The sequence below is a fragment of the Teleopsis dalmanni genome, chromosome 1, assembly GCF_002237135.1.
Source record: "Teleopsis dalmanni isolate 2A chromosome 1, ASM223713v2, whole genome shotgun sequence".
Classification (NCBI taxonomy): domain Eukaryota; kingdom Metazoa; phylum Arthropoda; class Insecta; order Diptera; family Diopsidae; genus Teleopsis; species Teleopsis dalmanni.
Window position 1 is genome coordinate 19,820,768 of NC_051846.1, and position 13,816 is coordinate 19,834,583.

Sequence of the window (13,816 nt, forward strand, 5' to 3'; positions counted from 1 at the left end):
CAAAATGACACATATATGTGTAACATATGTAATCTGGCTAAATAGTTATATTATTTAAATAAATTTAAGATAAATAGATTTTTGAACTTAAAATGAATGGATTTTAACTTTTTTATAGATTAAACATATACAAAAATTTTTTAAGAATAAATGAAGAAAATACGATTAAAAAGTATATTGTGCAAACATATATAAGCGTGTTAATTATTTAAATAAATTCAAGATTACATGGTTTTTGTAAGGTGTATGCGATTATAAAACTTTTTTATATATTATAAATAAACAAACATTTTAAAAAATACATGAAACAAGTGCAATTAAAGAGTATATTGTATATACTTTTTATAAGTATATTTAATTTTCTAACTTGTTAGTTGTTAACAGGCTTACGCATAAAAGTTTTTAAATATTATTAATTATGTTGTGAAAGGAAATTTTGTGATTTTAGGCACATTCATAAAAAACTTATTAATTGTAAAAACATAATATTTGACAAATTGCAACAGTGATGCTAATATATCAACAAGAGACTTTAGCAAGAGACTTGTTGTTTTTATTGTACTTCAAAGCCGCTGAAAACACTTATTATTTGTGAACAGTCACTTCTACGTATAGAGTTTGATTTAATGATTTTCACTGTTTGAAGTCTCGATGAGATGAGTTTAGCTTATATATGTTTCTCTTAAATTTTATTTCTTACGCTCTAAGTTTTAGTCTTATCAACCTTAAGCTTTTGTGTCTCGATAAATTTGTGCCATATATTATTAAAAAAATTATTGATATAAAAATATGTTCACACTTCAAAATTAACGAAGGTCAATTAGTAACATTATGCTAATTAAGTGTTTATACTAACACAACTTAATTTGTGAAAAGCAAAATAAAACATAAAACTAGCAGCAAATAGTAAACGGTTAAAACATACATTTTATTAAATTATATTATAAAAAATAAAATAATATATTGTTTTTGGTGCTTGTATTGCTTAGGTGCTAGAAGTTGACGAAAATTTTTATAAATTTCAATGTTCTAAGGAGCATTCCTTCTAAGTCATATTCCACTTGTTTGGTTCTTCAGCTATTGGTTCGTACCGGTTCAGTTTGTAGTTTTTACATTTATTATACAAAATACGATTGATGTCAATGTATCTCAAAAATTAAACTATATTGACATATAGTTCAACAGAAGCATTTGGTTAAATAGCTGCCTACTGAAATCCGTTTTCATACGGATTTTAAGTAAAAAATCCGCTTTATACCGAATTACAATTATAGTAATGAATAACATGGAGCTTACGCCCCAAAAGGTGAAATTGGATTAACATTGTTTACTTTGAAACAACGGTGATCGATAATCTCGATAATCTAATATAGTACTATTTGAGTAAAAGTTAACGAGGTGAAATATATATTTCCTACAACAATCTTAAATACAAGAGATTATGAAGTAAAAAAGATGAATCAGTTGAAAGCACTTTAAAGGTTTATTTTGTGTTGTTGTTTGGTAGATTTAAAAAGAATTATTTGTTATTGTTTTTACCGTCATTTTTCTTAAATTTTACTGTTAAAAACCGAACAAATTAATTTATTTGTTTAAACAAAAAATGCCTTAATTGTTCAAAAGAGGATGCTATACATCTTCTCAAAGATGCTATACCACCTCATCAAAGATAATGCAAGACCTTATACAAGTCTGTTAACCCACCAAAAGTTTTACTTTTTGTATGTGATATATTACCGTGCTCACTTTATTCTCAAGTTCTGGCGTCTTCAGATTATTACTTGTACAAGTTATTATTAGAGGTTAATATAACCTCCAAAATAAAAAAAAACAACCTGAAGATAGAAGTGTATGAGTGGGGATAGGAGTTTTAGTAGTATGAATTAAGTCTTGTTATATATAATTATTTATTTTTTTATCAATAATATTTGATAATATTTAATAATAATATTTTTAATAATATTTATAATAATTTAATATCAATAAAAGCATTGTTCTTTTTAATTAAAAAAAAACAAGCTTAGTAGATTGATAGATAAAATACTTATATGACTATATTTACAGTTATATTTTAAAATAATTTTGAACCAATATATTTCATATCGAAATAAATAATATTTTTATATCCTTAAAATAGATTCCTTTGTACATTCACACTCAGATATCACACATGAATAGCTCTTAATTATGTGCTAAAGGGTATGACACTTCACACACAGAAAAGCACTTGTAACTGTTAATGAAGCACACGTGATTAGGTGAGGCGACAAATTACATACTTCCGCCCACAGGAAAATCCCTGACACATCGGGTGAAGTACAAAACAAAAGTGTAAAATTCTACAAAAGAAAAACAAAAAAAACAAAACAAAAATTAATTGGAACTTTTACAGCTAACGCAATCATAATAACTAACACAATTCTAAAATGCCGTTATATATATTTATATATATGTATATATATATATAAATATACACAAGTGAATACATTCACACTGAACTGAACCGAACACTCAATCGCAATTACGGGAAAATGATTAGATTACGAATATAAAAAAAAATACATTTCAGCATTTAGTTAAAGACCGAAAGGAACGGGTGTGAAGTAAAACAGTAGAGCAATTATGGGGGAGTGGGGCAAGTTGAAGTACTCTTGAACTCTTTCCACAATAGTAAAGAATAGCAAACACGTCACAGAAACTGGGATTTTTATTGTACAGTTGTAAAAAAAATCACACCACAGGAAATTTAATTTATGCTTGTAAATAATATTTCTTAGCAGAGGTGTTGGGAAAAAGGGTATGCCTATAGTTAGTTAAGACTATAGTTTATATATAGTTACTTAATATTATGTTCCCACTGCAACTTAAACAACTTATGTTAATAAAATTAAAATGTGGTCGTTTCCATTGAAATAAGTTGATTTACATTTTACATATAAAACATATAAATATTTCAAATTTTGGCAATTTTGTTTGTAGGAATATAAAAATATTTTCGCCTGGTTAAGATATCTTTATCTAAAATCCATTTTTTCTCTCTGAAAGCAATATTTTCCTCTTAATCAACTTTTTATAAAAAAAAACCTTTTAAGATATATTTTTAGAAAGTCCTCTTATTCGGATAATACGGTTGCACAATGTTCTAATTGGCTGTTACAACCTAACCTATATAACTAACGCTATTTAGATAAACTGTTTTTGATAGGGTGATTACTTGTCTTGTATTTTGTTTAATCTAATGTTGGGAACGATAGTCCGAGCAGCAGATTTAAACCGTATTAGCACAATATTTGATATATGCCGACGATATTGATATTATTGCGCTAAATATCTGTGCTGTCAGTGAGACTTTTACCAGGAAATTCTTAAAAATAAGCAAAGCTAATGAATCTTGTGGTAAATGAGAACACAACAAAATGCTTTCCTTCAAGAAACAAATGTCATTGTTGATAAATATAAGTTTGAAGTTTTTAAAAGTCAAAAATGACGTCAGCGTAGAGACTTAACAAAGAATCACTCTTGGAATTGAGAAATAAAACCCTGATTCGGCAATTAAAAATCACGCTCTACAAGTTTCTTATCTTACCTGTTTTGCTGTAGGATATAGAATCTTAAATAAAAAAAAACCGTTATGAGAAGAAACTAAGAGCATCCAAGAAAAAAATCTTTCGTAAGATTTATCATGGTCCCTTATGCGTTGGCAACGTGTAACGAATTAGATAAAAAGATGGACTGTATGAACTATAATATGACATTGATAGTTTAGTGTATAAAGATTCAGCGGCTCCGGTTGGAAATTTGATGGATTCAGTACCTAGAGCAAAGGTGTTTGGTTCAGTGAGAACGACGTCCATATCTTCATTAGAAGGTAGTCAGGTGACAAATGATTTGAAGGCACTTAGTAGTACTAACTAGGGACAGTAAGTTACGAATCAGGTTGACTGACAGAGACTACTGAACCCAGCCAAAGATGACTCATGTCTGTACAGACCAACTAAGTAAGTAAATAAGTTGAGTTGAACAGATTGAGGCTGTTGAAAAACGTAATAGAAGGCGAACACATCTTCAGTGGAAGGTGGTCAGGTGACAAATAATTTAAAGGCACTCGGTACAATCAACTAGCGACAACGAGCTACCGATCGGAATGGCAGGTGGAGGGTACTGGATTGAGAATGTTGAAAAACGTAATAGAAGGCGACCACATCTTCAGTAGAAGGTGGTCAGGTGACAAATAATTTAAAGGCACTCGGTATTGTTAACAGGCGACAGCGCGGTACCAATCGGGTTGGCTGGTGGAGGGTACTGGATGCAGTCAAGAATGACACACGTCTATAATGATCAACTAAGTATTTTAATATTTGAAATGTTAGTTTAGCAGCACCCTGTATATATGCAACATAAAATAATTACTAAATGAGATTATAGATTTTTAGTTTTAACCCTTTTTGTAGGACTCTGTCTGCACTCAAATTCCCACTCGTCCTGAAGTCAGTAAAATGCCAAGTGAAAATAAAATTTACCATTGAATGTCAAATCCATATAAAGACACACAGACGTTGTTATTTTAAATTAAATAAAAAAAATAATGTAAATAATATTTTACACATATTTATGTATTCACAAAAACAAGTATCCTGACTGCTCTTAATAGTTTATTGTCAATGCAAAAATTGAAAAAAAAAAAAATTAAAAATGTTAGCATTCACATATTAATAGAAAAACTTATGAACCCATCGATAAGCCCTAAAGGCCGGAAACCCACTAAATATGTGTCAATAATATAAAAGATGAATTATTTATGATATGCGTAAAGTAAAATATCACAGCATATGACATCAAGCAGAAGGCAAACCGAAAACGGCAAACCGTTTCAATAATTCAGTAGGAGTACATGAGACCCATGGGAAGGCAAAGGCAAAGGCAAAGTAAAAAATTTACTGATGCAAATAAACAACATCACGTTTACCCCCAAAATGTCGAGTATTGGCCGTTACGCCAACGCTACGTACGACAAGCATAACTAAACGTTGTTGTTGCGTATCGAACACCACACGTACTATCCGCGCTGTGTTGGGCTTACGTTGCACTTGGTATACATTCAGTAATAACCTAATTTCTGAGGAAAATTTAATTTCATTCCACTCACATAGTGGCTGCTGCCACAGAAGGAAACCAATGTATAAAAGAGTTTGAAGCATTTAAAGCTTTCCACTGATTCAAACCCCTCACGAACACACACAAACACACATGTAAATATGAAAGCTCCCTATTCTCTTAACAGCTAGGAGAGAAGTGGTAGCTTATTTCGTCATCAATGTTAATTTAACAGTCCTTACGGCCTCATTTTTGCCGGGAGCGTGTATTTTAATTGCAATTGTTATTGTAGTAGTGCCCGGCAGTTGTGTTGTATATTTTTGTTGTTTTAATTTTAGAGTAAACATTTTGGCAGCTTTACTTGATTTTTGTAATGTCAGTTAATTTATGAAGCAACGGCCGCCATATATATTTAGCGGGATTTTCAATATAAATTTAAGTTAATTGAATATTTTTGATCCTTAGAATAATTTTAATTTTCATGTAATAAAGATCTCAGCTTAATAAAAATGTAGAAATAAAATAAAATAATTTTGATAAAATGTATTCAATTCTTAAAATTATATATAATACAATATAACGTTGAGGTTAGTTGAGTCAATGCACTTGAGCACTCTTTATGAAGTGCGAGGTTTCTTCATAATCCCTCTCTCCGCCTTGACTGGATTATTGTTTATCACTTCATCAGACTAAGCAATAATTGACCGCAGATCTGTATATCTCCCCGAGGAGCCTGCAACCATTCCGAGATTCGATAACGCGATGTTGGTAAGCCTGTCACTTTTCATAAATAATTTCAGGACTCTATCCTTTACGTATTTTTTGTTCGGATCAATCTTGAGGTCACTGAGGATATCATTTATCTTAATATACCATGGTACCTTGAAAAGTTTTCGCAGAGCTTGGCTTTGTGCAATTTCTTTGTGAAGTTTGATTATTTTTACCACTTAAAAATATTTTTTGTGAAAGTTAGATCCCCGAAAGCAATAGGCATGATTCTGAATATTTCTCCGGCAAAAATTTTAATATGCAAACAAAATGTTCTACAAATTCATTGCAAAACAAATTCAGAAATTGTAAAATTTACGCGGATAGAATGTCTAAATGTCTAAATTGATGATAAAAGATAACCGAATATAGGAAGATTGCGATAGTTATGAAGCATTATAGAAGAAAATTTCGACAACGAAGTATAAAGTCATGGCTGAAATTGTTTTAGAACACATTTGGTGCTATTATCATTGACTATTTCGAAAATATATAAAACAATTTTCCAAATTTCGAAAATGACAGGTTTTTTCGAGAAATTTTATTCCAATTCAGACTTAATCAGTTTCTATTTCTTGGAATGCATATGGTGTTATTATCATTGACTTTGTCGAAAAGATGTAAGATTTTCCAAATTTCAAAAAGGATAACTTTTTTAAAGAAATTTTATTCAAATTTGGACTTAATTTTCGCAACTATTGAATAAGTAATGTTATAAGATCCAAAAAGCGTTTTTTAGAACATATAAAGAAAGCGAAATAACATTGCATCAAACGAATAGATCTCATGTAGTACTGTAAAATAAATATAAAAAATCCCTTTTATTTTTTAATGACCTATAAAACTAAGTCTTTGTATATATGTGTTTTCTATTAAGAATATAAACTATAAACAGTAGTACTGTTAAAATAAATATAAAAGATCCCTTTTATTTTTTAATGACCTATAAAACTAAGTCTTTGTATATATGTGTTTTCTATCAAGAATATAAACTATAAACTGATTCTATTAACATAGAATCTGCAAATTTTCAAATCCCACTTTATAGTTATTTTTTAGATTATTTTTTTTTTATTTTTTGTTAATTTTAAGATAATACTCTGAAATATATTTACCACTTGTCAGGATTTAATATATTTCACGCAGCTTTTTAAGACATCCACTTCATAGTTATTTTTTAAATTAATATTTTTTAATATTTTATTAATTTTAAGGTAATACTCTTTATAGTAATTTTGAATATTATAATTTTTTTTATTTTTTTTTATTGATTTTAAGATAATTTTCTTTAAAAAATGGCTACCACCTACCAGGACTTAACCAAATTTTATTTTATTATTTAATATAAGTTGTAAATAACGGAAGTCACTATTTTATTCAATAGAAACTAACATATTTGGTAGAGAGGTTTCGAGTAGTAGCGAACTACAACAACAAAAATTCTATTTATATTATTTTAATTAATTGAATTTTTGGCTGACCCTACAGCTATTTCGAGTATTGTCAAATACCCATCAACAGTGGTCTTGGAATTATTTCTTGTATTTAATTATTTTATTAATTTTAAAATTATCTTTTTTTTATTATTAATTTAAGATATTATGCTTTAAAATATATTTACCACTTTATATATATATTAACAGCCTTTTCTTGAATCACCTACTCTCCTCTAGTGCAATGATGCTTAAGCGATTTGTGTCACATTGTGGTTACACGTTCGTTAAGATTACGTTTTAATATCCTTATAGTCTTTACAACCCTCATAGCAATAAATACGTCACTGTTGGAGCTAATCAGAGAAGAATAAACGCTATCATTTCATAACATTTTTATATTGCACTTTACATGAAATATTTTGAATAGCAAAAAACTGATTTTAGCCATAAACTCATACTTACTCACATTCTCTCTTTTATACACTCTTTAAAGTTTATGCGTTGCGTTACTCTCTTGCATATGACGATTTGCTCTCCAATACACTGGCATAAGTGAACACACATAACTCGGTCAGTGTGCCAAATAAGGCTTAAATATAAATTTCAGTGAGGATATGAAATTCAGTATAAATGCAGTAAGGAAGAAGAAAACAACTACGTAGTTTCCGCAAAAAATATTAGAAAAATGTGCGATTTAAATAAAATGGCTGACAAATAAATTTGATAACAGTAACGAAAATAGTTGTAAAGCAGAAGAGACCAAAAATAGTTGTGATGTGATATGTCAATGATGTTGTTAATTGGCTCGCTGATTATGGTGATAATGATGATGATGATGATGATGAAATTAATTTTAATAAAGTTGAAAAACTAATACAAATAGAAAATGGCAAACAAAACATCTAACGAAGACGTGTATAACGTCGCTAGCGTCGGGCAGGCAGCGTGGGCGACGCAAGGATGAGTACTACGATGCAAAGCATGCGATAAAAAATAAATAGAAAAACCAAATAGAAAAAACAAACCAAAAAATTCTTACCGAAATTGGATGCAGTGCGATTGTAGGCTTTGGTGTGAAAATATGTGCAAGAAGCAGCATTTTTTGTTGAAACGAAAAAACGTTTAGCAAAAGAGATATTCTTTAACTGTGATAATAAATTTTATGTGTTAATATGAAGACCAAAAACACTGTGTATTTTATTAATAATAATTGAAGAAGAAGAAATATGTTAAATAAATTTTAAGTGTATAAATAAAATGTGCACATTTACCCCTGCCGTAAATTGAACATATGTGTGCAATATAAGATTTTTCCTCACTGAAGAAAAAGTTAAACTGACCAAAATAATGTAAGCCAAAACCATAAGTTAATATAATTTTTAGTGCTTTAGTCGTTAACCGAAACACCAATTTACCCAAAATTTACCAAAGTAGTTGTTAGTGTAATTAAGTAACTTAACGAATAAAAATTTAGGGAATTCTAGTCACAAAGAAAAAAAAAATTGTAGCGAAAAAGCCTTGTTTAGATAAAAAAAACTCAAACGCGTTAACATTTAAATAGATACATATACATATATATTTAATAATAAAAATGTGCTGTTTTGCATATTTATATAACAAATCAAATATTTGTAGTAACATATAACAAAAAAAAAGAAGAAAAAAAAATCATAAATAAATAAAAAAAATATACATAAAAAAATTGGAATACATAAGTAAATACTGCGAAATGTTAAAGTAAATAAATTAGCTTTGTTCATTGTGTGCATTTTTTTTTTGTTGTAAATGTTTTGTTTGCTAACAGCACGCAAACAAGACATAAAAAATATAAATAAAAAGGCGTTTGTGGTCAAGTGTTAAATCAGAAAATCAGTTAAAGCGAATAAACAATAAAAAATTGATGACGTTTTGTGTGGATACGTACAATACCGTATTTATGTCATAAATAGAAAATAATAAAAAAAAGCCAATACATAACAAAAAAGCACAAAAACAAAAAAACGCAATAACAACTACAACACAACGACAATTAGAGCAAAGGAAAAGAAAACAATAAAACACCGCTTTGATGTCAAAAAAAAACAACAACGACAACAGTAACAACATTGTCGTGAGATTAGCTACAAACTGTCAAAAATTCAAGAGACTCAAATGTCAACGACAAATGACAGCTTCATATAAATTGGCATATAAATTAAGAGCGTAAATACAAATTAATTGAGGAGCGTAAAATGTGTAAAAGCTTAAATAAAAGAGCAAAGGATTAATATTTATTTTCTGTGTTAGAAGTGGTATAAAATAATTTATGTAAAATTTTAACATGTATGAAAATAAGCTTTAAATGACATATAATAACAGCGGTAAAAAGCTCTAATAAGCTTTAATTGTGAGCTCACTAACTTTAAAAGTTATATTGGTGCTAAAATTAACTAAATTGTTCGAGCAAAAGCTATGCATAGTGAAAGCTTTAAAAAAGTTAAATACATATAAGCAATAAATGTTGAAGCAACATGTCTCAGCAACTTTAAAACTTTAAGAAATATTAATTATATATACATATAAATTCATATTTAAAAAAAAAAAATAAAATAAATATATAAGTTGAATATTTTTAATAATATATATATGCCATAAAATTATATATAAATTATATTAAAAATTTAATTATATTTAAATAAAAAAAATATTTAAATAAAAAAATATATAATATATATTTTAATTCAGACAATTAATGAATTCATTATTCAATTCTTATTAATGAATATTAAACATTAAAATGAAATAACTAAAATTTTTAAAATTTATAATTATTATAAAATATCGAAAAAAAACACATATATATAAAGGTATTTATAAATAAAAAAAAATTTATTTAAATAAATATTAATTAAAAGAGTGCAATTTAAAATAAAAATAATCACATTATTTACATAACATGAAAAATTTTTGACATAAATATTAATTAAAAAACTAAAATTATATGAACACAAATAGGTCTTTATTGCTAGAACTTATTATAATTACAATTTAAATATATATATTTAAAAAAAATATATAATAATGTAGTAAAATAAATTTAATATGAAATATGTTTTAGTATATTGTAATAGTTGGAATTGAAAAGAAAAGGTAATTTTTTACTATAAAATATAAAAGGATCTAAGATATAGAAAAAGTATTTTAATAAATTTTTATAAACTCAAATAAAAACATTAATAAACGAAGTAATTATAAAGGACTGAAATTTAATATATTAAAACTAACAACAAAAAATTAAACACATTTTTAAATTATATACAATATAATAAAAATAAAACAAAAGTTTTAATTAAAAATGAAAAATATTTTCTAAAGTAGAAATAAATTTATATTATATGAAAAATAATTAAATTTACATAATACATTCTAAATCATAATTTAATTAAAAACAAACAAATTATAAACAAATCAATTTTAAAATAAAACTGAAATATTTTAAAACAAATTTTGATAAATTAAAAAAAAACTGCAATATAAATAAATAATAACAATTAATATATATATGCAATAGAAGAAATCAACTTAACACAAACATATTATAAATAACTGAAATATAATAACATATAAATATATTTTTAACTAATAAAGTTTTTGTTTACAAGATAATACAATTCAATAGAATATAATAACAAAAAAGGAAATAAAATAAAATTTAATAACACATAATAAAACAAGATAAAAATAATATAATAAAATTCAATAAAATAAATAAATAAATAAAATTAATAAAATAATATAAAACATAATAAAATTAAAAAAAAAATTAAATAAAATAGAATAAAATAAAATAAAAAAAAAATAGAATGAAATAAAATAAAATAAAATAAAAGATAAAAAAATTCAATAAAATATAATAAAATAAAAAAGTAATATAAATAAGTCAAATCAAATAAAATATAATAAAACAAAATAAATAAAAAATAAAATAAAACAAAATTAAATAAAACTCAATAAAATTGAATAGTCCCATATAAAATGAAATGAAATAAAATAATAGAAAATAAATATATAAAATTTATAAGTACATAACATATATTCAGACAAACAGATAACAAAATAAATTTAAAATTATTATTTATAACATAGTATTAAAAAATAATTTAATATATTTATAATAGTATTAATATATATATATAAATAAATAAATAAAACTATAAATAAAAATAAATCAAATAATAAATGCAACTAAAACAAAAAATACATAGCTTAAACGAAAATAAATATACGAAGTGCATAAAAAAAATCTTTACAAATACCAAAAATTCATTAAAACTAACTAAAATAAATTAAAATTAAATAAATACACTATAAAAATCCACTATTATAAACGTTAAGCCCACCTTTTTGCTATTACTATTAACTCTATATATAATCGACTTCAAGACCTAATTATAAATAATATTAAGTAGTGCCATACCCACTAAAAAAGTACATATAAAAATGTCCAATATTCCCGACGACGCCAGCAGTATGAGTGATGATGTATTCGAAGATGTCGAAACCACCGCAAAACGTATAGAAGAAACACGCCGACGTACTGAACAAGCCAATATCGAATTTAATTTATCTCGTGATAATTATGCGGAAGGTCAAGCAGCAACTGACACCTACCATTCAGCTCATCAAAATGTACATAGTAGTAATTATGGCAGCAATCGAATAACAAATACTGCAACGAGCCATCATCATCATCAACATCAACATCATCCGCATCAACATCATCATCATCACTCTCAACATCGCTCCACAACGTCTAGTGGTTATCCAGGTTATCGCCCACCGCGCGAAGCTTTGCAAATGTATGCCTTCGAGGATGGTGACGACTACGATGATGGTTGGCGTTCTTATCGTTACGACGAAGTTGACATGTACCCACAACCGCAACAGCAACCCTTTGATGATACCATCAACCATAAGGTAGCAGGAAGTAAATTGAAATAGTTTTTGATATAATATCCCTTACTCTTCCTTTCTACTTTTGCGGCATACTCGATTAGACAATATTACTTGGAGATTCCGGTGTCGGTAAAACCTCTTTTCTAGTTAAATATAATACGGGAGAATTTCGTTTGGGTTCATTTTCCGCAACTGTTGGTATTGCACTGACGGTAAGTGCTATAATTAAGTTTATATATTACAAATAAAATGCAACATTGTTTGAATGAAAAAGTATCAAAAATTAGAAATTTGAAAGAAATAAAATAATTTATAAATAAAGGAAATTTGTATGTTATTAATAAATTGAAGATTTATATATATAAAAAATTTAAAACAATTTAATAAACAACAACCAAACTACAAGGTAACGCAATATAACAATAAAGTGCAGACTTACTGCACTAAAAAAAGCGGAATAAATTCATAACAACACCGCAACATGAAAAAAGTAGGTGTGGAGTTGGCGGCAGTTTTAAGTTTAGTTCAGTGACGAAAGTAGTTAATTAGCTAGCACATCCATCAGTTCAAAAATTACCCCTTTAACTGTAAATATCTAAAATAATAATAAATATACTACAAGTCATAAGAATATTATTTATCTTTTATCAACATCATTGATTAAAGTCAGTAAATCAGTCAGTCAGATATTAAAAAATATATATTTTTTATTAAGTAATCCTAATGTATTTTGTTTAAATAAAATTATTAATATAATTGTATTTCGATAATTTAAAAATTGGGTCTAAAATTGCAATAAGGACAATAATTCAGACTGCTGAAGCTTTTACACCTAAAATTTATATTCGAGTCCCAACTTGAGGGAAGTTGTTCATTTGTGTTTTCCTTTACCTTTAGTTTCGGTTTTTTTTTATTAAAATTAAACAAACTATTATTTATTTTTTAATTAATTGTAATTATTAATTCAATAACTTATTATTAGAATTATAATATCAAAAACTAACATTGATTTCTAGTTTTGTGCATATATACAGGCAAACAATATAGAAAAAATAAGAGTAGACCATGTATCGGTAAGGATAAGAATAAGTTATCAATTAACCTCAAAAGTAACAGGCGTTGTCTTTTATTACCCAACTGTGTTGAATTCACGTAAACAATAAACAAGGCTTATTCACTTCAATCACGCTTGAAGACAGTACTTACGTTTACTTGAAACTCTTACACTTTACTCACGCATGCAGTTAGTACTCAAAAATATTTGAAAATATTATATAAAGTAAACAACAGTCAAAGTTATTTATTTAATTATTTAGTACAATTAGTTCATATTTTGATTGTTGTTTATTTTAATATATGCAATATTTTCGAGTAAAGATAAGTACTAACTGGATACATAAGTGAAGAGAATGAGCTTAGTTTAGGGTTGATGTGAACTTAATATGATTGGGCTTACTTTTTTCGGAATAGACGGCAAATAATTATCAGATAATTTTACTAAAAACCAAAATATATAAAGTATGTATATTGTCAAAAAGACAGTTAAAAACTTCTAAAAGCTATTATCAAAAGATTTCTGTGGA

General features: G+C 26.6%; 1 protein-coding gene across 1 annotated transcript in view; it reads left to right on the plus strand.

Annotated features, from left to right (window-relative positions):
* Positions 1-11,652: 11,652 nt before the first annotated feature.
* LOC119673449 (ras-related protein Rab-26-like) overlaps positions 11,653-13,816 on the plus strand; it is a 57,630-nt gene continuing 55,466 nt past the window's right edge. The window contains exons 1-2 of the mRNA XM_038084728.1: positions 11,653-12,254; positions 12,335-12,445. Of these exons, the coding sequence (XP_037940656.1) occupies positions 11,778-12,254; positions 12,335-12,445 (588 nt within the window). The 5' untranslated portion in view covers positions 11,653-11,777. The remainder of the gene's footprint in view (positions 12,255-12,334; positions 12,446-13,816) is intronic.